Below are 27,844 nucleotides of genomic sequence, written 5' to 3' on the forward strand. Positions count from 1 at the left end.
GAGCTAGGAGAAAGATAACCCGCAAGTGTCTCTTCTAACGGCAGCATCACTGAATACCTCGGCACACACGATAGTCGAATATGTCCTCGTCGAGGGCACGAAGACACTGGAAGTATAAGGTTTCCACCATGAGAGAGCTCATAATGGAGGTCATCAAAGAAAGGAAGGGACTGATAAAGCGCTCCCTTCCTTTTTTGTCCTTGTCTCTCCTTCCTTTTTTTTTGGCCACCAGACAGAACTCTGTCTTCTAGTTTGGAGCGTTTGGGTGTCTCTTGTTCACGTGGCCAGTCTAACTGTAGTTTGGCCACAGCCCGAGTAACCACCTTGAGTGATTCCTCAGCCGCTTTATTATTGTGCGTTTAATGTGAACCGGAGAGGCGCTGAAGCTCGCTTCAGGCTTACGAGAAGGATCAGCTGGATCTGGGAAGAGAGCGAGCGATAGGGACGGACCCATCTCTCGCTCCTCAGCCAGATCTATGCCAGAGCCCCACGATGAAAGAGTGGGCACTGGCTCTTGTAAGTAAGTGAGACGAGTGCAAAGCATTTTGACTGTAAACAGATTGCAATGCTCGCACTCGCCCCACCCCAAGGCAAGAGCAGCATGCTCTTCCCCCAAACACACAAAACAAAACTGGCGTGTGTCCGTTTCAGCCGTAGAGCGCAAACACGGGCACACACCGCTTGCTTTGTTTATAAGTCATTAGAAAGTGAAAGAGAAAGAGAAAGGTTTCTGCACACTGCCTAACAATTATAACTCCTAACAGAGGAAAGTAGAAAGTTCTGACAGTCAAGAAGCACAACACATACAGAATGATCTGAAGACAAAAGATCTGACGATGCACCTGTGGCACATCTATTTATAGCCCTGCTACAGGTGCATCCAATGATGTCACCAGCAGAGGATATAAATTCTAGTCAATTTCATTGATGTGTTGCACACATATTCACAGCTGGACACTCCTAAAGATGTTCCCAAACCGCTAAATCAGCACAGCATCAAAGTGTAGCTTTTTGATAGGGAACATAAAATAACTGTAACTTAAATGTCGTTTTTTCTCTCTGGACAAGTAACTTTTTTATTCGGATAAGTGAATTTCCAATTTACTTGTACAGAGGACATGGTAACACATGGCAATGCTTAATGTCAAGCCCTGTATACACTTCAGCAATCCTCTGAATGGCAATGGTGTCTGAGCCCCGCACCTGTAGACGCGCAGTCGGCCTATATAAGCGGGCGCTCAGTCACCATTTCTTCAGAATTGTCTGACTGAGGGACAAGAGTGAGTCAATCATATTATGGAACTCTGAAGTAGTAGTGTGGCAAACATTCGCGATGTCTCATTCTCTTCATCTCAGTGAAACGAGGAGATGTTCCTTTTTGATTCAGTACACTCAACATTGCTGTTATCACTATGGAGAACAATATCCCATCATGCTGCACTACGTGGCCTACTACGATAAAGGCCGATTGCGGATGGTGGTGCGAGAGAGAGAGATCGTTTACGGCAGCTGACTGTCATGTGTTGAGGTTTGTGTCTTGTTAAAGTTTTTCATTAAAATATTATTTATATTGTCAAGCCGGTTCTTGCCTCCTCCTTTCCATTGAAATCCTTTACACTGGTGCCGAAGACCCGGGAAAGAAGAGAAATAAGCCGTAGTAGAGTTCTCGCCACTACCATCCACCCCAACGGAGCAGCCGCTGAAAGCGGAGGAATGGCCACCAGGGGCTGGAGGACTGCCTCCGATCCGCCCGGGGAGGCGCGGCTGTCGTCCATTAGAGGGATGAGGAGTGGCCGAGGACCAAGCTACAGCTTATCTGAGAACTGGCGAGTAAGTGTTTTTTTTATCTCTCTCTCCTCTCTCTCTCTCACTGCTGCTCCGCGTTGGCCTTTTCCCTCTCTTTTAAATTTTACTGTGGTTTTTTGGGGGGGTACTACAAGGCCGACTGCGGATGGTGGTGCGCGAGAGAGAGAGAGAGAAAGAGATCGTTTATGGGCAGCTGACCGTCATGTGTTGATGTTTCTGTCTTTTGTTTAAGTTTTTCATTAAAATATTATTTATATTGTCAAGCCGGTTCTTGCCTCCTCATTTCCATTGAACTCGTTTACATCATATTAAAGTGTATATGAAAGTCCCACGTGGAAGATGCCAGCTGGAAATTAATGCAGTCAGGGATCTATATGAACCATATAGAAATACACAGTATGGTTTACTAACCCTCTCAAAAGTAGGTTTTATTTATTATGGGAGTGCTTATGACTTATAACAATCAACAACATATAATTAGGTGGCTGTGTTGATTATAGTCGGTATATAAGGGCTTGGGCTCACCCGCTTAAATGTAAGAAGCACTCTATACAGAGACGACTTCAGAGGAGATGGACGCCATGTCCAGGCTATAAAATCTCACGAACGTGTTTCATGAGGACCATCCTGCTGCCAAACATATGTCCTGTAAGGACACACCGTTTGTCCATGTCCATGAAAAGACCGTGTTTCTAGTCGATGGCAATGTGGAGAACTCTTCACCGGAACACAGGGAAGCAAAAAGCCTCTTGGTGCAGGCGCTGAGCAAAGGTAACAAGTCTTCCAGTTCATGTCTTGCTGAGAAGCTCCGTCTGCTGTAAGTGTGCTTTGACAGGGAATCAGAAAGGGCTCCAAGATGAAGACAAAGTTTGCAGTCTTGAAGGATTAAAATTAGGAAGAAATGGGTGACTGAGCGCCCACTTATTAAGGACAACTGCATGCCTACAGGGAAGGCGTTCAGATACCATTGCCGATCAGAGGATTGGAGTGAATGCATAAGGGTTTCAACAAGGTAATGTAGAAGGACACTCCCCATAGCACTTATATCAATGTCGAGTTAACTGAATCAAAAGGGAACCGAAGACTCTTCCTTCAGAGAAAGCAGATGAACAGGATGATATGAACAGTCTGGAACAGTTTACTAACTGTAAAACCACAGCACTCCACATGCATTTGCTGCAAGATCTTTCTGTATACAGTATAAACCACACTAAACACATGCACACAAATGTTTGTGTCAAATGTTGCTGTTGTAAACTATCAGTACAGCTATAAGAAATCCCCTTTGCATAAAAATCCAAGCAACCTTAGATAGACCAAACATCTTTACACTATTTCATAGAACAGAACAGAATTTGCTGTGATGTTTTCAAATGTCGAACATATTTGTCGAACTCATCATTGGACAGTTGGAAAATGACAAAAAATTGCTGTCACCAACAACAATGCCACAAGCAGTGTTGGGGAGTAAAGAAATACATGTAACGGGAATATGTATTTAAAATACAGAATATAAGTAACTGTATTCCACTACAGTTGCAATTTAAATAATTGTTAATTCGAATACGGTTATGTGGCAGCGGGGGCGTGGTCAAGCGCCCGTCCGGGAGAGAAAAGCGGTAAGGGCGCTCACACCTGGGCTAAATTATGTCTAACACCTGTCTCTAATTGCAGTAGAGCGAGGAGAGCGGTTAAAAAGCCAGCAGCCACAGAGCAGAGGGAGACGGACAACGAACTCAGCGTTCGAGTACAAAGAAATTGTGAATACTAAAGAAATTGTGAATACTGTTGGCACAAAAAGGGGAATTAAAAGGCTTACCGTGTCTTGAAGTCTTGCTTCCTGTCGTCCTTGCTTAGACAGCGTTACACTGGTGCCGAAACCCGGGAGATTATTAGGAACACCTGTCTTCCAAAGGATGGAACAGAATCGCCCCGTAGAGTCCTCCCAGCTGGCGGAAGTCCTCCAGTCCCTCGCTACACTCCATCAGAGCCACCAACAATCCCTGCTTGAGCTCCGGCAAGACCAGGATCGTCGCTTCTTCGAAATCATGCGGGCTCAAGCAGAGGACCGGCACGCCATCCGAGCCTCCTCAGCCAGGAGGCCGCTCCAGCCGCAGCCGCGACCCCGGACACCAGTGCCACATTGCCCCCACCAGCGTTACAGAAGATGGGGCCGGCAGATGACCCAGAAGCGTTCATCGACCTGTTCGAACGAACGGCGGAAATTTGGGGTGGCCCCAAGACCAGTGGGCAGCCCGTCTAGTCCCTCTCCTGTCCGGGAAGCACAACTCAGCGGCGCAACAGCTGCCGGCAACAAGCCTCCTGGCTTACCCCGATCTGAGGAAAGCCATCTTGCAACGGGTTGGTCGGAGCCCGGAAGAAAGTCGCCAGCTCTTCCGGGCCTTGAAGCTCGACAAATCCGACCGCCCGTTTGTGTTCGCCCAGCGGCTCCGTGATGCCTGTCGGAGGTGGCTGCTCGCGCGGGACCGCGACATCGAGGAGCTAGTCGACCAGGTGGTACTGGAGCAGTTTGTCCAGCGTTTGCCCCGGAAGACGGCCGAGTGGGTCCAGTGCCACCGCCCGGCGTCGCTGGAGGAAGCCGTCCGACTCGCGGAGGACCACATGGCGGCGATTCCCAGGGCGGATGAGCTCTCTCTCTCTGTCTCCCCTTCCCCTGTGTCTTCCCCTGTTTTTTTTCCCTCCCCTCTTCCCTCTCGCTCTGCTCTCTCCCCAGGGTCCGTTCCTGCCCCGCAGGCGCTGAGCGCTTGTGAGACCAGCCTCCCGGCCTTGGGAACACCCGCCTAGCCCTTCCCCGTCCTTCAGCCGCTCTCCTCCTCAGGTGGGGGCACCCGCCAGCACGGGTGCGGCCGCAGCGCCTGGGCCGGTCTGCTGGAGGTGCGGAGACCGGACCACTTCCGGGATCAGTGTCCGCTGATGGAAATAGGGGCAGTGGTGCGGGTCTCCGATGTTCCGCAGGCTGCCCCGATCGGGCTGGAGCGTGCACGATTCGGTAAGAATCCAGGGGGTACATACCAAGCTTTGTTGGATACCGGCTGTAACCAGACCACCATCCACCAACGCTTGGTTCAACCCGGGCTCTGGGCTCAGCTAAACTGGTGAGGGTGAGGTGTGTGCATGGGGATATTCACAAGTATCCCGTGGTGACTCTGGCGATCAAATTCGGGGAGAAAAACATAGTGTGGAGGCAGCGGTTAGTTCCGCCTCACCCATCCGCTAATTTTGGGTACGGATTGGCCGAATTTTAGAAAGTTATTGGAGGGAGTTTGTGCGGATGGGTCCTGCGTGAAAGTGAAGGGGTGTGTGATGTGCGATGCTTTGGCGGGGAGGCGGAGCCAGGGCCGCCCTCTGCTGCTCCGAGTGACGTGGGAAGGGGCGAGGTGGACGCTCCTCCTCTCCGGGAATTCTCGGAGGGGACTTCCCTTGGAGCAGTCGCGGGATGAAACCCTTAAGCACGCCTTTGACCAAGTGAGAGTAATCGATGGTCAACATCTCCGGCCGGTGTCGCCGTTTCATATCCGTGATTTTTCGCTTATTAAAGATCGGTTATACAGGGTGACGCAGGACGCCCAAACAAAGGAGGAAGTAACACAATTATTGATTCCACGGAGCCGCGGAAATGGTTTTCCAGGCGGCTCACTATAATCCCATGGCCGGTCACCTAGGGGAACGGAAAACACTTCTCCGTCTAATAGCCCGTTTCTATTGGCCGGGCATTGGCGGTGACGTCCGCAGGTGGTGTGCGGCGTGCCGTGAATGTCAGCTGGTAAACCCACCGGCCACCCCAAAAGTGCCGTTGCGCCCTCTACCATTAATCGAGGTCCCCTTCGAAAGAATTGGAATGGACCTCGTCGGGCCATTAGAACGGTCAGCACGCGGACATCGCTCGTGTTAGTCCTAGTGGATTACGCGACGCGATATCCGGAAGCAGTGCCTCTGAGCAACATCTCCGCACGTAGTGTTGCAGGGGCACTCTTCAAGATAATCTCCGGTGGGGATTCCGAAAGAAATCCTCACCGATCAAGGCACGACTTTTATGTCACGGACACTTCGCGAACTTTACGAGCTCTTGGGCATCAAATCGATTCAGCACTAGCGTTTACCATCCTCAGACAGATGGCCTAGTGGAACGATTTAATAAAACGCTCAAGAACATGATTCGTAAATTGCGTACACGATGACGCTAGAAATTGGGATAAGTGGCTAGACCCCTGTTGTTTGCAGTACGAGAGGTCCCGCAAGCCTCCACCGGGTTCTCCCCGCTTGAGCTGCTGTACGGGCGACGCCCGCGGTGTCCTTGACGTCATCCGCGGCGTGGGAGGAGGGACCTTCTAATAGTAAAAATGAAATTCAGTTCGTTCTCGATCTTAGAGCAAAACTCCACACACTGGGGCTGACTAACACAGGAGAATTTGCTCCAAGCTCAAGAACGCCAACGCCGGCTGTATAACAGGGGTGCTCGGCTACGGAATTTGCACCGGGAGACAAGGTACTCGTATTACTCCCAACATCGAGCTCTAAATTACTCGCCAAGTGGCAAGGACCCTTTGAGGTCACACGACGAGTGGGGATCTCGATTATGAGGTTAAACGTACCGATAGAGGGGCGCGTCAAATTTATCACCTCAACCTCCTGAAATTATGGAGGGAGGAGGCGCCTCTGTGACGTTGGCCACGGTAGTTCCGAGAGGGCGGAGCTCGGACCGGAGATAAACAAAAACTACGATCCCAACACTCGGTTACTTGTGGGGACCAACTCTCACCGCGGCAGCTCACAGAGGTTTCTGAGTTACAAAAGGAATTTGCGGACGTGTTTTCCCTCTACCGGGCCGTACAAACCTCATACAGCACCACATCGAGACCGAGCCGGGCGCGGTGGTGCGTTGTCGCCTCTATCGCTAACCCGAACATAAAAAGAAAATCGTACGGGAAGAATTAGATGCAATGCTTGATATGGGCGTAATAGAGGAATCCCACAGTGATTGGTCCAGCCCGGTTGTTCTTGTTCCCAAGAGTGATGGGTCTGTTCGATTCTGTGTGGATTACAGAAAAGTCAACGCTGTGTCTAAATTTGACGCGTACCCAATGCCCCGTGTTGATGAACTGCTCGATCGGTTAGGTACTGCTCGATTTTATTCGACCTTGGATTTAACAAAGGGTTATTGGCAGATCCCCTTGACACCAATGTCCCGTGAGAAAACAGCCTTCACCACGCCGTTTGGATTACACCAATTTGTGACGCTTCCTTTCGGTTTGTTTGGGGCACCAGCCACGCTTCAGCGACTCATGGATCGGATCCTCAGACCGCACACCGCGTACGCCGCTGCCTATTTAGATGACATTATCATTTATAGCAATGATTGGCAGCGGCACATGCAACATCTGAGGGCCGTCCTGAGATCGCTGCGGCGGGCGGGCTCACAGCAAACCCCAAGAAGTGCGTGGTTGGGCGTGTGGAGGTACGGTATCTGGGGTTCCACTTGGGTCATGGCCAGGTGCGTCCCCAAATTGATAAGACCGCGGCGATTGCGACTTGCCCTAGACCTAAGACCAAAAAGGGGGTGAGGCAGTTCCTGGGGCTGGCTGGCTATTACAGAAGATTTGTGCCTAATTATTCGGACGTCACCAGCCCGCTGACTGACCTCACTAAAAAGGGGGCTCCAGATCCGGTCCAATGGTCAGAGCAGTGCCAACAGGCGTTTACGCAGGTTAAAGCTGCACTTTGTGGGGGGCTGCTTTTGCATGCACCTGACTTCTCTCTCCCTTTTGTATTGCAGACGGACGCTTCAGACAGAGGGCTGGGGGCCATACTCTCGCAGCTGGTGGAGGGAGAGGAACGCCCGGTGCTGTACATTAGCCGGAAGCTCTCCTTAAGGGAGACTAAGTACAGCACCGTGGAGAAGGAGTGTCTGGCCATCAAGTGGGCGGTCCTCACCCTCCGGTACTACCTGTTGGGGCGGGCCTTCACCCTCTGTTCGGATCATGCCCCACTGCAGTGGCTCCACCGCATGAAAGATACTAACGCCCGGATCACCCGTTGGTATCTGGCCCTCCAGCCTTTTAAGTTCAAGGTGGTCCACAGACCGGGGGTGCAGATGGCTGCCGCCGACTTCCTCTCCAGAAATGGGGGGGGAGTGGTAGGCAGGCCGGATGACGCCCGGCCTGAGTCGGGCGGTGGGGGTATGTGGCAGCGGGGCGTGGTCAAGCGCCCGTCCGGGAGAGAAAAGCGGTAAGGGCGCTCACACCTGGGCTAAATTATGTCTAACACCTGTCTCTAATTGCAGTAGAGCGAGGAGAGCGGTTAAAAAGCCAGCAGCCACAGAGCAGAGGGAGACGGACAACGAACTCAGCGTTCGAGTACAAAGAAATTGTGAATACTAAAGAAATTGTGAATACTGTTGGCACAAAAAGGGGAATTAAAAGGCTTACCGTGTCTTGAAGTCTTGCTTCCTGTCGTCCTTGCTTAGACAGCGTTACAGGTTACATTCAAATAGGGCTGAAATGATTAATTGTCGACTACATTTTTCATTGTCGAATAGCTGTTTCATCTCATTTAACGTACATGGGATCACATTAAACTAATGATGGCACGCGAGAGCAGCACTGCAGTTCGCGCAAGACTGAGGAGACAAAGAATTACACAGATCACAGTCCAGATGCACTCTAAACTTTCCAAACAGCTTCAGGTGATGTAGATCACAAAGTATGAAGGAAACCAAATAAGTAAATTCAGAAGCACACTCGTTGTGGAATAAGCGGAGCCAGGGCTCTTTAAAGGAAACACCCAGGCGTTACATCTTAAATGCAGTTATATTTAATGCGTTATAGCTTTAGTAAAGATCAAATAATACAGAAGCAGATCATGTAAATAACTGCAAACTCAGTCAAGTTCTTCCTCACCAAACTCTTCCAACCATGCCTTTATGGACCTTGCTTTTGCACTGGGGCACAGTCATGCTGGAACAGAAAAGGGCATTCCCCAAACTGTTCCACAAAGTTGGAAGCATAGAATTTTCCAAAATGTCTTGGTCACTAACTTGAGTCACTAACATTTCCCTTCAGTGGAACTAAAGGGCCTAGGCCAACCCCAGAAAAACAACCCCATAGCATTATCCCTCCTCCACCAAACTTTACAGTTGGCACAATGCAGTCAGGCAGGATACGTTCTCCTGGCATTCGCCAAACCCAGACTCATCCATCAAACTGCCAGATTTGTCACTCCACAAACAGATTTTGGCCCCACTCCATCTGACGCTTGGCATTGTGTTTGCTGATGTAAGGCTTGCATACAGCTGCTCGACCATGGAAACCCATGCCATGGAGCTCCCGGTGCACAGTTTTTGTGCTGATGTTAATGCCAGTGGAGGTCTGGAACTCTAAATTTATTTATTCTCAATTCAGTTATTCTTAGTTAGTAGCTGTGGTTCCTAAATGCTTCCACTTTTGCAATAATACCACTTTCAGTTTTTCATGGAATATCTAGGAGGGAAGAAATTTCACGAACTGACTTAACAGTGGCACCATATTACAGTACCATGCTCGAATTCAGTGAGCTCTTTAGAACAACCCATTCTTTCACAAATGTTTGTAAAGGCAGACTGAATGGCTAGGTGCTTGATTTTATACACCTGAGGCAATGGGATTGAATGAAACACCTGAATTCAATGATTAAGATCTGTGGCCCAGTACTTTTGTCCATATAGTGTGTCACTCTGCATTTCTTATCGTGAAGAACATTGGGAATACGCAGCTTTATTAATACAAGACAGTTTCTTTTTTTGTGAGTTAAAGATAGATTGAAGTGAACAGAAAGGTGAGAGAGGGTAGTCTTCGCTCCATTATACACTGCAACAAAATACGTTTTTGATTTTGTTTTGACTTGTTTTCCGATATAAGTATCTAAAACACCTTCGAGAATGTAATATAATTTAAAACATTTAAATATTTTAAAATATATAAAAATACTTTAAAAAGATGCATTCACCTGAGAATAGGGCTGGGCGATATGGCCAAAACTGTTATCACGATAATCTTTTTCATATTGTTCAATATCGATATTTATCACACATTACACTTTTTTTTATTTTAAAGTTGACAGAAGAAAAGAAGAAACAATAAATTCTAAACAGTCAAAATAGTCTCTACAAAACTGCACAAAGGGTCCAGAGTCTGCTGGATCTTTTACCAATTTTACAGTCTTTTACCGTTTATCAATTGAAAATGATAGTGACAGCAGTCCAGTATTTGTTAGAATATTTTTACATTAAAATTCAATATTTTTTACATTTCGATTCAAATACCCAAGTATGGGGCATAGAAGCCCTTGTGACTGTGGAATGATGCTGAATGTGGGTTCAGGGGTGTCCCGAGAGAAAATTTAGAAAACGTTTTTTAAAATGTAAAAAGCATTTGTATATTTTCATTAAAGTGAGAGACTAGTCTACCAACTAGTAATTTTAGTCTTTCCTTATCCATTCCAGACATCTAATTAATTTTCACAAAATTAGAACAGAAATCGATGTTTATTCGGTTTGTTTATTATTAAAGGCTCGTAACATGCTGATTAATAATGATACATTTAGAAGAGAAAAACGTTATGGTCGAAAAGGTGGTTTGAAACCACGTTATCATGCGGCTCTTCATGTCTACACACATGCAGGGAAAAGAGGCAACGCGTGCGGAGCGGGACAGGGCAGACATTATGCATGTTTGGTGCTAGAGAACAATATTCAAGATTACAGCTTAGAAAGATCAGAGCTGTGTCCACATCACTGTTGTTCTGTCGCGCTCTTCACTAGAGACGATGAGAGGACGCAATAGTTGTCATGAAGTCTTGCGGTGCGGATTAAATCAATCTGGTGTCCGACATAACCTAATTGTTAGCAAGGCAGCTATTAGCAAATTCAACCAGTCTAACCTGAGAAAGCTGAACTGCTTGTGTTTTAGCAACACGCAGTAAATATAGAAAATTCCTCAAAAGCTTATCGTGGATTTTCTTTATCATGAAATATATCGATATCGTTTTATCGCCCAGCCCTACCTGAGAAGCAGCATATAAGATATTTAGACTTTGCTTTTAGGGAATAGATATTGAATAGAAGTATATTTTGTCTTTACTGCACTCAAAGAAATATAACCAAATGAAAAAATACACTAGTATACAAAATAAACTTATATATCAAATATACATTCTCTTAATGAATTAAACTTAATAAAAAGTATTTTTTCCTGTTAATTCAGTGAATGTCTTTTAGAGGTATTTTTAAAAGCTGATTTTGTCCTCTTTATTGTTAGTAAGCACATTTAATCCAACCTTTTATGTCAGGCCACAAGCTGAATAATTGGTTAAGAGCTAATGAATAATCTTTGCGATAATAGGCAAAAAGTCGATTAAACGTTCTAATAATCGTTAGATGAATCGATTATCAATATAATCGTTAGATGAATCGATTATCAATATAATCATTAGTTGCAGCCCTACATTCAAAAAGTACTATGATTTCTGAAGAGATTTCTTTACATTTTATTGTCATTTGTTTCATTTAATATTTAGTGCTTTCAGATGGAAAACATTTATACATATAAATAATGCGATCCAAAGTGCATTTGAACAGCAGTGAAACACTTTTTTATGATGTGTTGCATTCATACGAGCAAACAGAGAAGGAAGTTTGAAGAAACAGAAATAAACCTTGTGTAAATTGTCAGCTTTACACTAAGCTAAAATGCCAGTATTACATGTTACCAGACATGATCATATTTTTTTATCAAGAAAATTCACGTTGAATCATAATTTCTTTTTTCTAGTAAGACCTTTGATATTAGGGCAAAAATCATATATTTTTTTTTTAATAATTTTTGTATTGTTTTCTTGTAAAAAATATCAAAAAATCCTTAAAACAAGATCAATTTGATTTATGTTGTTTTAGAAAAAACACTGCATAAGATATTTAGGTTTTTCAGGGAATGTATTTTTAACATGCAACGGGAATAAGTACATTTTGTCTTAATGTACTGGCAGAGTTTTTATAGTCAAAACATGTAAAAAAATATACCAGTGCTAAAGAAGTAATCCAAAGTATTTAGAATACGTTACAGACCTTGAGTAATCTAACAGAATACGTTACAAATTAAATTTTACAGCATGTATTCTGTAATTTGTAGTAGAATAGATAACCCTCGCAACACTGGCCACATGTGAATCTATTTTAACATTTTACGCATTGCCATAGAAACAAATTATTTATTTAAGGCCGTGAATAGCACAGAGTAGAATGGCAGAGCTGTCATCTCATAATTACAATAATTCCATCATGACATAAAACCTGCAATAGAGTAAAAGAGCACAATGCTGATGGATCCTCACTTCGAGTGAGGTTTGAACTAGCAATCTTCTAGTTACCAGTCCTGGGCCTTAAAGGAATATTTCTGGTTCAATACAAGTTAAGCTCAACCAACAGCATTTGTGGCATAATGTTAGTTACCACAAAAAAAGAATATTGTTTCGTGTCTCTTTTATTAATTATATATATTAAATTCAAGCATTTGCAATGGAAGTGAATGGGACCAATTTTGGAGGGTTTAAAGGGCAGAAATGCGATGCTTATAATTTTATAATGTACTGTTTTTTATATATATGTGGGTCAAAGACGAAAAGGGGGTTTCAAGCATCAAAAAAATAAAAGTGTAAAAGAGCTTTAAATTTAGTCTTTTTCACATACATTAGAATATGTCTTGTTTAACTTTATATTTTTCTGAGCAAAAAATAATTACTACCATACATTTTACTGTGATTTTACTGAAGACACCCAGTAAAATGTCATTCAGTGTAACAATATTTTTATGCAAAAAAATCTTATCAGACATTTTTAGAAAAACTATCATTTGATGACGTATTACAGGACTCTATTTAAATGACTTATTACTCTGTTTGAAATGACTAATTATTTGTCATTTCAAACCTTGATACTTTGCCAATATCCTTTAAACCATTAGGTTTTACCCATTTGTCAGCAATAAGTTTTTGTAAGGAAGTGAATATCAATTAAAATCTAATAAAATTGAGTAGGGGCACATATTATTTTACATATTTTAATAATTACAGCTCAGAATAAGTATATTGTTTCATTTTTACATAAATATATCTGTTACACCGAATGACCATGGTTTGTTACGCTGAATGACATTTTGAAAAAATATTGTCATTGATTCTATTATTGCAATGTTTTAAAATATCATTCAATAATCATTAAATTCCTGAGCAAATCACAGAAGCAGATGCTGAAACGAATAAACTTTTTATTCCACAATGCATATCATATTCGTAAAAATTTACTTACAAGTTGTATGAAATTACAAGTTATTACAACTCTAAAAATTAACAATTATATTGGTGGTAATACTGTATAATCAATATCTCTTATTTCATTGAGAACTTGGAACATGAAGGACAAACACACACACACACCTTAACAATTTTGAAACAAACTGGTGGTAATATAATCAATATCCCTCATTTCATTGAGAACTTGGAACTTGAAGAATAAACAAACACACACACCCCTTAATGATTTCATTAATGAGAGAGAGAGAGACACCTGTCTACTCAATACATTTCTCCCAGTCTGCTGTAGTGAGTTTGGACTTCCTCAGGGTTAATGGCTCAGGTTCAGACACTATTGCCTTCACATCAGATGTGAAGTAAAATAGTTTGTCTGGTGTCTCAGGCCACACAAATGCATTCTTTCCAGCTCCACTTTAATGCATGCAGTTAACCTCTAATTCATCACCTTCAGCCCTCAACACCTGCCCAACAAAGGGCTTGCCATCATAGAGGACCACCACAAATTTGCCAGATAAGTCATCATCAGGTTCCAATGTCACAGAGGCTTCTGTATTTGTTCCACTGACCTCTTGGAGGGTTTGGAAGTGGATCTGTACTGATGGTCCACATTCACAAGTAGCATTGATTCTGGAGCAGAAACAGGATAACTCCCGATGCTGGATCTTCCCAGGCTTGTCTGCCACAATTTGGTGGATTTTTAAAGTGCCCTTCACAAGTGGCAACTCATTTGGAACAGCTTCGTCATATCGGTTTACCTCAGTCTCATCAATCCAAAAGTATTTGATGCTTGATGCTGTGTCTTGACGAACATTGAAGAGATCTTTTGGGTCCTGTATGTCTCATCCCTTTCGTACAAAGTCATCAGCACATCTCTTGGCAGCACCACCCACTCCATCTGGTGCCCCTTTGCCATGACTTTTCTCTGAGAAGTTCCATGTCACTTTTTTGAAACCAAAGAGAAAAGGAACTGTGCTCATCAGGTAAAAATTCTTGCGATTTCTGTACTGGGTTACTGGGCCATCACTCATGCAGTGTAGTGTGGTGATTGAAGGATTTTCTTCCCTCAAATTCTCCAGTACTGGTTTGAGGTTAGTCCAGATAGCACGCTCATCATGACGCAAAGAATTTGAAATTGTAATGTAGGACTGGTGACTCTTAGATGTGTATGCTACACTTGTGTGATTGGTAGCCTGTCTTCGGTTGCCACCAAAATGAAATGCCTGCACTTCAGTGGCCAATTTGCAGGCATAGTTTTCTGAAAAGTCCATGTGGAGTACAGCCTCTTCCTCAGACAGGGTCTCTTTTAGACTTCTACACTGTTCTGCCTGGTGGAGCCAATTATACTGGTGTCTTGCTAGAGAGTCAAGCTTACTATTAAAGACTTTCAGAAGATCATCCCAGGTCCCATTGTTGGTCTTTGTTTAGTGCTAAATATCCCTCATTTATCTGAAATATAAATAAAATGCTAAAAATGTTATCTAAACAGTGACACTGTCATTCAGTGTAATGGATGACACTGTGGTGTAACAGACAATTTGCATCACACCGAATGACAAAACATTACCCTGAATGACGAAACTTCTACTTAAGCCAATATTGCAGGCTAATAACTAGCCAGCTATATCAAACAGTGAACTTGACAAGAACAATTAATCATAATTATTCACAACATCTACTTATTTTTCAAAAAAACTAACAATAAAAGTGTTTTTTGGCATTTCACTGAATGACATGCGTTTTTGTAACTCAAATTACCACACTATGAAAAGGTGAAATTATATTTCAATATTTAAGAGCAATAAACTTACCTTGCTGCAGCAGCACATGGTTTTCAGGGGGGCTTTGATGATGTCACAGACTGCTTGATGACTATTGGTTGTTTGTTTAATTTCAAAATGGATTCCTGATCCTGTTACACTGAATGACCTCTGACAAACTGCGTATTTGGGACAAAAGTCCCCTAGTTATTTCAATACTTAACGAAAAAAATAACACACAGTCCTTTTACTATAATACAGTCAACACTTATATGAACATGCCAAGGAAGCAATTTTTTTTTTTAATATGGTATTTTATACTTTTATTTAAAAATGTATTAGTAAAATCATAGTCCGGAGCATTAAGCTGAATGACAATTTTACACTTTGGAGCATTATTTAACTCAAATTTTGTCATTGCATTTTCACAAAAGTTATTTGAAACATGAGAGTAGACACTTTACTTGCATTTAATATGTTTTTTTTTTTGTATGTAAAATCACTTTTGTACAGTTTATTTGATGCGGACACCAAAATGGTGACGTCTCGTCTTTGACCCATATATATATATATATATATGTTTAATACATGATTTTACACACTAAAATCAATTTCAAAAGCACATTGTTTATGTTTTGTGGATATATTTTTTAGTATTTCAGTGTTTACGACCCCATAAACTTCCACTGTAAGTTCCTCAATGTAACCTAAATTTCTGCTTATTTTCTAAAGAAAAGAAGGGACAAGCTTAAATGTATTTTTGTGGTAATCAACATTATGCAACACATGCAGTTGATTAAGCTAGCTTGTATTGAAACCATAATAATAATTTAAACAATACCACACCATCCCATCATTTGTCTTATAAAAGACATGTTTATCTAAACTATGGAGCCTTGCTTAAGGCCACAATCCATTAAAAGTAAATTGATCGTCCCTGGTGGTGTTTAGACCTACAACCTTTCAGTTAGCACCCAAAATATTTTCCCATTAGGCTACACCTCCCAAAATAATTCAGTGATTATGTGTGTGCATGTACAGTACATGTGGTAGTTTAATTAAAGTGGTAGTTTCATACTTCGATAAGGCTGTTGACAGATGTTCTCTGAACTTCCTCCTCTTTTCCAGGTGTCCGTTGCATCCCGCTTGGCAGTTACAGAGTCATCATCTCCCGCACTCAGTTTCATTTGGTATTCTGTGTAGATAATGTCCTCAAAGCACTTCCACTGCAGGATGTCATTGGAGTCGCAGCTGAACAGGGTCACAGTTTTGGAGCGCACTTCCAGACCCAAACACATAGAAGACTCTACATGGAACAGCCTGTGGGCCGAACCCCACTTCCAGGACAAGGCCGGAACTGAACATTCTCCCAACTTCAATGCCCCATTCTTAACCAGAAGGCACTTGCCAGTGGTATTGTGCTGGATAGTAAATGAGTCATCTCCTGTAATACAATAGATCGTGTTTTCTGGTGTAATGACATTTTATATGAGAGGATTATCAGGAAAAACATTTTAGAGGTAAAATAAAACACCATGGTAAAGGGATAGTTCACCCAAAAATAAAAATTATTTAATCATTTACTCACCCTCATGGCATCCCAGATGTGTTTGACTTTCTTTCTTCTACAGAACACAAACAAAGATATTTAGAAAAATATATCAGCTCTATAGGTCCATACAATGCAAGTGAATGGTTACCACAATTTTCAAGCTACAAAAAAAACATAAACGCAGCATAAATGTAATCTTTGTAATTTCAGTGGTTTAATCCATGTTTTCTAAATCAGATCTAATCTTTAACTATAAATATTGACATCAGTAGTCTCTTTGGCACTAACTAATTTAAGCTCGATCACAAATCCTAGCACCATCTAGTGCTCTCCATATGTATCAAGCACTAGGAAGTGTAATTGAGCTTGTAATCATTATCGTGCCTAGAGACTGTAATGCCAAGATGTGCAGTGTAAAAGGAGTTCCATTTTGGTCTTTTCCCACCCAAAATTGATTAAATTGCTTCAAAAGACATGGATTAAACCACTAGAGTTTAATAGATTACTTTTATGCTGCCTTTGAGCTTTTTTGAGCTTCAAAGTTTTGAACCCTGTTGACATGCATTGTATGGACCAACAGAGCTGAGATATTCTTCTAGATGTCTTGTGTTCTGCAGAAGATGGAAAGTCATGCACATCTGGATGGCATAAGGGTGAGTAAATTATATATTTTCATTTTAGGGTGAACTATTCCTGTAAACTTCAAAGGCTGTATTACGGTAACATACAGCATTCAGAATAATATCTTATCTGTTCGGATCCTAACTTGAATCTTTACTTAAGATACAAAGTTTCTGTAATACTGTCCCAGACCACCAACAATGCAAACTGACTCGATTAGAGGCTCATTTAAACAACCACAATATTTTTTTTAATTACAACATTTAGGCCCTTACATGCACATCATTTTAGATTAAGGCACATACTCTAAGCCTTTATTCCAAAAACAATGATTAGATGCTATAATTGGACTATTGCTTTTGGTAATCAGCATATTCTAAAAAAAAAAAACAGATCCATGCACCCCCCCATAACAAGAAATGAGCATGGAGACTGTTAGCCAACAAATTTAGGCTATGACGTTTCTATAAAAAATTTAATAAAAAATAATATCAAATCTCCTACTCGCTCTAAAAGTATATGTATTCAATAACTCTTCAGATGGTCTTTTCTGTACCATCTGTATCTTATGTCACCCAAAATAACCTTGGGTTGGATATGTACATATATAAATCAATATTCTGTTACAGTGGATATGCCTGACTTATCCACTTGTACAGATGTGCTTAATGTCTCCTGTCAACTCTGCTGCAATATTTGTTTATATGGCACTGTGTTATTGCTGATGTAGCCTTGGAGTGCACTTTAAGAAACACTGGATTATTAACAGTCACCATCTGGATAATTAACACCATCACTTTGCTAAAGCCAATGTATTTATTTTCCACAATAACAAATAATGTGTCAACGTTGAGTCTGCATAGAACAACAGCCTTAAAACAAAGAGCTCTTTGAGTCATGCAGTAGTCTGGTGAGGGTGGGCCATCAATGCAGCCACAACAAAACAAACATAACGTCAACTTCTCTAAACAGTTTGTATGTTTATCTGAAATATATTGATTTGTGGTGCATGATTTATTAAGGGAAAACACACGTGAATGTAATCTCTCTCTCTCTCTCTCTCTCTCTCTCTCTCACGCGCACACACACCCCCACATAAACACAAACATGCAGTACATTTCTGAAATATGAGGAGGTGTTTGGCAGGATGCGGATATCAGCAGCGATCTACATTGAGGCAATGAAGTGGTTTAATTTCAGCGCTGTTATAAAACTGTATAATGATTTTCAAACATTAGTCGTTAACCTCTAAACATGTGAACCACTGGGGCTTCACCAGACCTCCACATTCAAACGTTAGTCGAACGCAGAACTAAACTAATATTTCCCACATGAGTGCATCAAATGCTTCAAAACAGTACATATTACAACCAATTCAAAACCAATCTGCTCTCAGTTTTTCTTTAAGAGCAGTTCCCACGTCAGATTGCCTGGCAGGGTTCAATCATTTTAGACTTTCAATTTAAACTTAGAGTAGTTCAAAAGCAATTGTATTAATAATAGTGGGTTAAATGCTCTTATATAGGCATTACAGAGGATTACAGATATATAAAATATTATTATAAGATTAGAAAAGCAGGCTTACCATTGTTTACAGCCGATCCGCAACTTCCTAAATGAATTGCGCTTGTTCCTAAAAGCAGGATTATTAGAGAACAAAACAATTGCTGCTGTCTATCCGACTCCCAATCCATGATGAATAATGTAAACAACACCTTCTAAATGGAGTCATACGTCTCTCCAAACAATACAAGCATAAAAAAGCCGGTTTTTATGCTATTACGGTACAAACGGCAAAAAAACCCATTACTAGATGACTTGCCACTCCTGAAACATTTTCGATTTCTGTTTACTGACGGCCGGGGCGCTGTGGTTGATCAACTGTCAAGTACGACCACGCCCAATATGAAATGCGTAATATTGATTGGTGGTTTATATTTACGTCGCACTCATTTATTTATTTATTTGCACTTTCGGGCTGTTGGTTTTGGATTTATTTTGTGAATAAATAAATGAGCTCGGACATAAATAATTTGACATAATAGATTTCATAATTTGTAACAATTTATTAAATATTAACAAAATGTAAATGTAATACAAATATTTATGAATGTGAAATTATGTATTGATGTCAAAATATACAATTATAATACAAATGTAATAAATCCTATTTATTATAAAACAAATACATTGTAATACTATGTAATATGAAGAAATAACAATTATTATATTTATTGATTTTTATTATTATGGAGTGGCAAAAACAATATTTACTGCAGTCATATTTCTTAACAGACTACTTATGCTTGTTCAGGCCCTCTTTCCTATACTCCATCACTGCATGTCAAACTGTGGCTTATTGATTTGCACTATATTTTATAGTGCATATAGTATTGTACTGCATGTTGTGCATATTGCTCTGTATTGTATATTGCATACTGTAGCCAATAATCTCTAACTTCAACTAAGTATTTTAGATGATTTCAAAATCATTTTGAACAAAGGAGTACGCTCTTTGTTACTTGTAATTCTATGTTTAATTGTAGATTCACAAAGGACTTGTTTTTTCTAAGTAATGTCCAGAAACAATCTAACCTCCTTGACTCAAGCAGACATCAGTATCTGCATAGAGCTTTTATTTTTATATCATGAATCAAGTGACAAATATTGAAAATCTGCATTTGGTCATGTTAAACGGTGTTCCTGAAAAATGATTAAGAATTATAAAAAAGAAATACCCAAAACTGAAAACTTATTTTTCAATTTACTTTTCTAAAAACAAAACTGCTTAAAAACAGAACAAAATGTAAACTGTGAAACACAATAACACTACTGTTTGTAGAACATATATATATTACAGATACATAAACAAAACAACAGAAGAAAACTAATACCATAACATCATTGTTCATTTACTACAAATATATGAAATCTTTTGATTACAAAATTTAAACACTCTCTCTCTCACACACACACACAATACGCCCACGACTGTCTTACCATACAGTCCAGGACACACTTCCTTGTACAAGTGTATATATACAAAAAAGGCAGTTTTTAAATTATGGCTTATTGGGAAATATTGAGGGCATTTCTGAATTCAAAATGTACACAGCCTGTGTGTGTGGTTATACCAAGGAGCTCAGAGTAATGTTGGATTACTAAAAACAACATTCTTATTCATTCATGTTTTTTCATAGTTACAAAATTAATTCAAAGCAAGTGGTACAATAACAGTCTTCCTATAAAAAACAATGTCAGAAAACCATTTAAAAAAAAGTCACATAACTACAAACAGTTTTATTACAGATGTGCAGACAGAGACAAAATGAAGATACACTGAAGAAACGGTGACAGATTTGTTATCAGAAATGTTCTCTGATGAAGATAATGGTCTCTTGGGGGACTGAGGATTTGGTACTACTGAGAGCTCTGTGGTGTTTAGGGTAACCCACTGACGACTAACTTTATTCTAATAACACTGCTCTGGGAAATGTGCAAGGTAAGGTGCTTATAAAGAACAAAATATGTAATCCTACAACAAACACACTTCAGATCAAATAAGTTTCAGCTCTTAAAGGACAGCACAATGTGACTAATAAGAATGTAATACTGATACACAATACACCGTTGTCTGTGTAAACATTTCTTCAAGACCACGCTGTTCTGTTCTGCTTTGGTGTGCAAGGGCTTATTATGAATATGTTGGCGCTTTTTGTTTGTAGTTTATTGTTCTAACTTGAACACACTTCTTGTGAGAACAAGCTTCCTGCTGTAGATCTGCCTATTAATAGACTTCAAACAAGCAATTAGTTCTGGAAGTTTCAGCGGACCACAGGGATCCCAGAGTTGCATTGTTGAAGAGCTGCAAAAGTTGAAGAGCAACAGTTCAAGTCAACATGAAACAAAATTCGTAACCCGTTTTTTTCTTAAAGCTGATGTGTGCAATTTTTTTCTGATGTTAAAACACTTCTCAGTGAAATATGCATAGGCAAGTATAAGTAAGCCATTTTTTGGTTGATTGCCCAAAAGTATAAACACAGACCCCATTTACATCTGGTATTAAGGTGTACATAGCTAAATACAGGTGTAAATGTGGTGCAAATCCTTTTGTGATTGGATCACTGTACAAATACAGAGGTAGTCAAAAATGCATGTGATCACATCACATTTGAGGTGTAAACGTTAATCCATACTGAAGGTGTCCCGGACAGAAGTGAAGTACCACCCACACACTTGCCTATCAAATGCTGCAATACAACCAGAATACAACCCGGACACAGATGAGAAGCATGAACATCTGATGCTCCTTCAATACAGCTACTCCACTGAAATCGAAAATTCAACTGCATCTAGGTGTAACAGCACGCCTGTTTTATTCACAGGCGTGCTGTTACACCTAGATGCAGTTGAATTTTCGAAATCAGAGACCCTCACCATGAAATTCGAACACAAGTTGTCATAGGAGGTGCATTTAATTAACCAGGTGTAAACAACGATGCATCTCACCTGACCACATATAGATCGGATCATCTAAGACGCATCTTAATACCAGGTGTAAACGGGGTCACTGTGTCTCTGTAGCACAAAACTGTGATCTCTTTGTTTCCTGACAAAACAACTCTGGCTCAACCAATGGCACAAGTTTGGGACATGACTATCTGCTTGTCTGATTATTAACAGAGGGAAAAGTGTCCAGGAAAACAATTTGAAAATTATTTAAGTCATTATTTACAGTACTGTATAATGATTCTACTGGTTCAGAAATTACACACTTCACCTTTTAAAATGTAGGACGGGGGGCCTGGGTAGCTCAGCAAGCAAAGACACTAAATACCACACCTGGAGTCACAAGTTCGAATCCAGGGTGTGCTGAGTGACTCCAGTCAGGCTTCCTAAGCAACCAAAGGCGAGTCACTATGCCAACACCAAGACCTAGAGCGCATTGGGAATTGGGTATGCCAAATTGGGGATAAAAGGGGCCGGAAAAAAACATTAAGAAATAAAAAATTTAGGATTTTATCCATCAGGAATTTATTTGATTGTGTAAAGTGGGTGTTCCATACCAGAGTTTGCGTTCCTGACATACCACTGGCACACACCGGTTGAAACTTAAGCGGCCTTGGTGACATCAGACTAGTAAAGTAGCTTTAGAGGTGGAGTACGTTATTACTTGTTATTTGAAGAAAGATTACGAAGACAAAAAAATTTCCCTTTGGAATAAAATGATGAATCATGCAGAATAAGACAAGGAATGTGTATTGAGAAAGTAAAAACTGTCGATTTTGATTTCATGTTGACCTTAAAGGGATAGTTCACCCAAAAAATTCTCTGATTGTTTGCTCACTCTCATGCCATCCAAGATGTGTATGGCTTTCTTTTTTCTGCAGAATACAAAGTTTTTTTTAAAAGAACATTTGAGCTCTGTAGGTTCACTCAAGACAAGTGAATGGTGGCCAGCAATTTAAAGGTGCAAAAAGCATATAAACGCAGCATAAAAATAATCCATATGACTTTAGGTGGTTAAATCAATGTCTTCAGAAGCTATATGATTTGTGTGGTTGAGAAACAGATAAATATTTAAGTCCTTTTTATTATAAATCTACACTTTCACATTCTTCTTTTGTTTTTGGCGTTTTAAATTCTTCGTACTTATCACCACCTACTGGGCAGGTAGGAGAATTGACTGTCTCACCCACACCTATAATATGGCTTCTGAAGTCATGGATTTAACCACTGGAGTAATCTGGATTACTTTTATGCTGCCTTTATGTGCTTTTTGGAGCTTCAACATTCTGGCCACCATTCGCTTGCATTGAATAGACCAACAGAGCTGAGATAAGTTTCTAAAAATCATTGTTCGTGTTCAGCAAAAGAAAGCAATACAGTACTGTGCAAAAGATTTAGGCACTGGTGAAAAATGTTGCATAACAAGAATATCTTCAAAAATAATGCCATAAATAGTTTTCATTTATCAATTAATGTCATACAAAGTCCAGTAAACATAAAAAAGCTAAATAAATACTAGTTGTGACCACCTTTGCCTTCAAAACAGCACAAATTCTCATAGGTACACCTGGACACAGGTACACCTGGTTGTTGGCATATAGGATGTTCCAAACTTCTTGGAGAATTTGCCACAGTTTTTCTATCTGTTTAGGCTGTCTCAATTCTTCTATCTCTTCATTTAATCCTAGACTGATGCGATGTTCAGTAGAGGGTCTGTAGGGGCCATGACATCTGTTGTAGGGCTCCCCGTTCTTCTATTCTATTTACAAAAGTAGTGTTTGGGAGTCTAAAATGTAAATTTCCTATTGACACACTAAAGCTGAAGATATACTATCGATATAACTATCTTAAGATAAATGTTTTTGTGAAACAGCTTATGTGCCTAAGATGTTTGAACAGTACTGTATGTATCTGGAATGGCAAGTGGGTGAGTACATTTATTTTCATTTTTGAGCGAACTATTCCTTTAACACTTAACAATATAAAAAAAACAAGCCATTTGGAAAATATTAGTTTTTACAGCTTGTTGTTGCCCTGAATATGATAAAATGTGAAGAAAAAGCCCAATCTCATGGGACTTCATAAGACTAGTATGTGCATAATATCCTCTCTTAGTGACAGCATGGACAGACAACTTGAGAATCTTCATTTCAGATTCATCCTATTTCCACTGCAGTCTCCCTGACTGAACTAACGCTAATGTGAATACACACAAACTCACTCACATAAAATACAAACACTTCCATACATACACACACACACACACACACACACACACACACACATTAGTCCCCTGCTTGTGTCTCCAGGTCTGGGAGCAAAACATTTTCATCCTGGTCATTGGATTGAGAGTTTGTCTGTCTGTAGTAGGCACTGCCAAATGACGGAAGCCTTCGGATACACAGAGAGTTTCTTTTGTAAAGGAGCCACAACGAGCCAATCATCACAGCAAAGAGCAAAATGGCCACCAATGCCGCCACAGAGATGACACCTTGGTGCAGACCTGAAAAGGAAATGACAGATTAATTCTCGGTATAAATTAAAAAAATTTGCTTAAACTAGCAACAGCACTACACATACACCGATCAGCCACAACATTAAAACCACCTTCCTGATTTTGTGTAGGTCCCCCTCGTGCTGCCAAAACAGCGCAAACCCGCACCTCAGAATAGCATTCTGAGATGCTGTTCTTCTCACCACAATTGTACAGAGTGGTTATCTGAATTACCATACAGTAGACTTTGTCAGTTAAAACCATGTTGCCATTATCTGTTGACCTCTCTCATCAACAACGCAGAACTGCCCCTCACTTGTTTTGTTTTTTTGCACCATTCTCAGTAAATTCTTGAGACTGTTGTGCATGAAAATCCCAGGAGATCATCAGTTACAGAAATACTCAAACCAGCTCATCTGGCACCAACAATCATCCATGTGATTATCTAATTAGCCAATCATGTGGCAGCACTGCAGTGCATAAAATCATGCAGATACGGGTCAGGAGCTTCAGTAAATGTTCACATCAACTATCAGATTGGGGAACAAAATGTGATCTTAGTGATTTGGACCATGGCATGATTGATGGTGCCAGATGGGCTGGTTTCAGCATTTCTGTACCTGCTGATCTCCTGGGATTTTCACACACAACAGTCTCTAGAATTTACTGAGAATGGTGCAAAAACAAGAAACATCCAGTGAGCAGCAGTTCTGTGAATGGAAATGCCTTATTGATGAGAGAGGTCAACAGAAAATGGCCAGACTGGTTCGAATTGACAAAGTCTACGGTAACTCCAATAACCACTCTGTACAATTGTGAGAAGAACAGCATCTCAGAATTATTCTCTAAGATGCGGGTTGGTGCTGTTTTGGTGGCACGAGGGGGACCTACACAATATTAGGCAGGTGGATTTAATGTTGTGGCTGGTCTGTGATATACTACATCATGATGATTGATTATTGCACTTATGAAAATATTGTGTGCAACAAAGTGGTTAGATACTGTATACTGTATGTGCTTACATACAAGTATAAAGGCTTTAGGTATTGTTATCAGTTTTCATATGATACTTGAAAACTGTTCATTTATGAAACTTATTTTAAATAAAAAGAATACTCTAACCTTTTAGTGGCTCCACTTCAACCTCTTTGATAGCACCTGTAATGCAAGGCAAAAACATCTGGATTATACAGTTTCATATTACATTTATTGTACATTCTTCACATACACTTTCTTTTTGTATTTTGTAATACAGTGCAGAAATAATACAGTGCTGATTGCACAATGCCAACAAAAAACTGCTTGCACACAACATAATACAGCAAAGAAATCTTATCACTCCCTCACTTTTCGACCAATAAATTGTGTAAATATTCCAGTCGTTTGCAAAGATTGTTTGCAAAGATTTTGTGGACATCTCCATCTGGAATTTTCAGATGGTCTCTTACAAACGCGTTCATGAAAGCCCATAGGAAGATTTTTAGGCATAAATCTCTAGCTACAACAAGCATTTACCATTTGAGTTCACCGTTTTATGCCTGTATGATATAGTCATTTATTCTTTAACCTAATTGTGCTAATAATATCTTTGTAAAATGGTCAACTCCAGAGAGTTTCCCACTTTATTATCACAAAACCTGATCTGGATCTAATTTTCTGACTTATTGAATGCATCTGAGCCCAAATTGTTAGAGATTGCTCTTATTTGGCAAGCATTTATTATAAAAAAAAAAATTAATTTCTTTCCACTGTCTTTAATTCCATGTTTTGCACTGTACAATGCAGAAACAAGACAAATGTAGTGCAACAAGTTTGGCAAAACAAACAATGAAGTGACTAAAGAAACAGCATGCAGGAACAGATGTATAGAAACAGGTATGAAGAAACAGCAGCTGGCATTATTCAGGGCCACACTGCACATGCAATGGCAAATTTATTATGAATACACTTACAAATACCCTTTATAAACCACCCCACTAAAGCCCAAATAAATGCCTTACCTTCAGTGAGAATGGCTCTTATACACTAAGCTCACCACATCAATGTACATCAACCTAATAATATCTAGACTAATATTGGTACTGTTGCGTTCAGGCGCAAAAGAGAGAAAGAACAAAGCTGCAGAGTTGATCCTCCTGCTTCTCTTGCAAACAAAATGAAAGAGAAGCACTAAATAGTTTACAGGGTAGATAACAAACACAACATCCTCTTTATGAACACCATTTATCAATCCTGACAGACATAATAATGATTAAAAAAATACATTAAAGCCATCTTATTGGTCATTTATAATTACGATGCATGCAACTTTTTTATTATTATTATTTTTATCCCCTTTTCTCCCAATTTGGAATGACCAATTCCCACTACTTAGTAGGTCCTTGTGGTGGCGCGGTTACTCACCACAATCCGGGTGGTGGAGGACAAGTCTCAGTTGCCATTGCTTCTGAGACAGTCAATCCGTGCATCTTACCACATGGCTCGCTGTGCATGACACCATGGAGAATCACAGCATGTGGAGGCTCATGCTATTCTCCGCAATCCATGCATAGCTTACCACCCCATTTATGCCACATTGAGAGCGACTATATCCTCCCTAGCATCCAGACCATTTTGGTTGCTTAGGAGACCTGGCTGGAATCACTCAGCACACCCTGGATTCGAACTCGTGACTCCAGGGGTGGTAGTCAGCATCAAAACTCGCTGAGCTACCCAGGCCCCATGCATGCAACTTTTTAAACTCATGGCAATTGAGATAGACACATGTATTTAAAAATTCACATTAAAATTCAACTGCATTAGACATTATAAAGAACAGCATGGAAACTTGGCTTAAAGTTTGTTGGTCAAACTAGAATGTTAGGATGTACTGACTTTGTACTCAAATTTTGTGAATCTTTGGTTGTCTGCAAATATTAAATCAGCAAATTATGTTTTATTTGTGTACAGGGGATATTTAAGGTATAATACAGTTGTCCCCCTACAAGCACACCCAGCCCCACCCTGGCCCCAGAGACAAAATGGTCTAGAACCGTCCCTGGCTAATGAATCATTCAGACCAATTTGTGTGTGAATGGGTTCAGCCAATTCATTGAAAATAGCCAACCCAAAAAAGAGCAATGGGCTTACAAATTAGACATCACTCTGGTCTGCACGCAAGTAAGTCTCTACACAAGAGCAATATCGAGCCAATAACATAATTTGAAGCAGAGCATACCTAGTAAAATGTATTTTCACTAGACTGAATATATGATAAGACTTTGTAAATTTCCATGATGTTTCAAAGCCTGGAAAAATGAAATATATAAATGAATAATTCGGAAAGATTCTCGGATATTTACAGGTTTTAAATTCATATTGCAATTGATCCTCGGCTACTGCTGGTCACACATATAAACACTTTGTATTTCTAAGGTCAAAGGTCATGCTTTTTACCTGTTGAGGTTTTGCAGATGAAGCCCAGTCTGTCCCTGCAGTTGGCTAACCGCCACACGGCATCTGACACCCGCATAGTCACACACGTGTCAGCCTGCATCACGCTCGCATCCGGAGCTTTGGAAAGCCAGTTTGTGTATTGGAGCGGTGAGCCATCAAATCGTGTCAAAGCATCATCTAAAAATGAGCATTTTGGTCACTTCTCTCAAAGTATGACATTTTCAATGTTTACATTAAACCATGTTTTTAAATAAGGGGGCAAAATGTATGTACCCTCGACAGAAATATAATTTTATTCTCAAAATGCTG

At 40.6% G+C, this 27,844-nt stretch overlaps 2 protein-coding genes across 2 annotated transcripts in view; both read right to left on the bottom strand.

Moving 5' to 3' along the window:
* LOC127632480 (lymphocyte antigen 75-like) overlaps positions 1-18,939 on the bottom strand; it is a 51,337-nt gene extending 32,398 nt beyond the window's left edge. The window contains 2 exon segments of the mRNA XM_052111069.1: positions 16,003-16,368; positions 18,683-18,939. Of these exon segments, the coding sequence (XP_051967029.1) occupies positions 16,003-16,368; positions 18,683-18,791 (475 nt within the window). The 5' untranslated portion in view covers positions 18,792-18,939.
* Positions 18,940-19,848: 909 nt separating this feature from the next.
* Positions 19,849-27,844, bottom strand: part of LOC127632481 (secretory phospholipase A2 receptor-like) — a 47,542-nt gene continuing 39,546 nt past the window's right edge. The window contains exons 28-30 of the mRNA XM_052111070.1: positions 27,536-27,712; positions 25,223-25,258; positions 19,849-24,109 (exon numbers count right to left, since the gene is read on the bottom strand). Coding sequence (XP_051967030.1) covers positions 23,892-24,109; positions 25,223-25,258; positions 27,536-27,712 — 431 coding nt within the window. The 3' untranslated portion in view covers positions 19,849-23,891. The remainder of the gene's footprint in view (positions 24,110-25,222; positions 25,259-27,535; positions 27,713-27,844) is intronic.

Source organism: Xyrauchen texanus, chromosome 39 (assembly GCF_025860055.1).
Source record: "Xyrauchen texanus isolate HMW12.3.18 chromosome 39, RBS_HiC_50CHRs, whole genome shotgun sequence".
Classification (NCBI taxonomy): Eukaryota; Metazoa; Chordata; class Actinopteri; order Cypriniformes; family Catostomidae; genus Xyrauchen; species Xyrauchen texanus.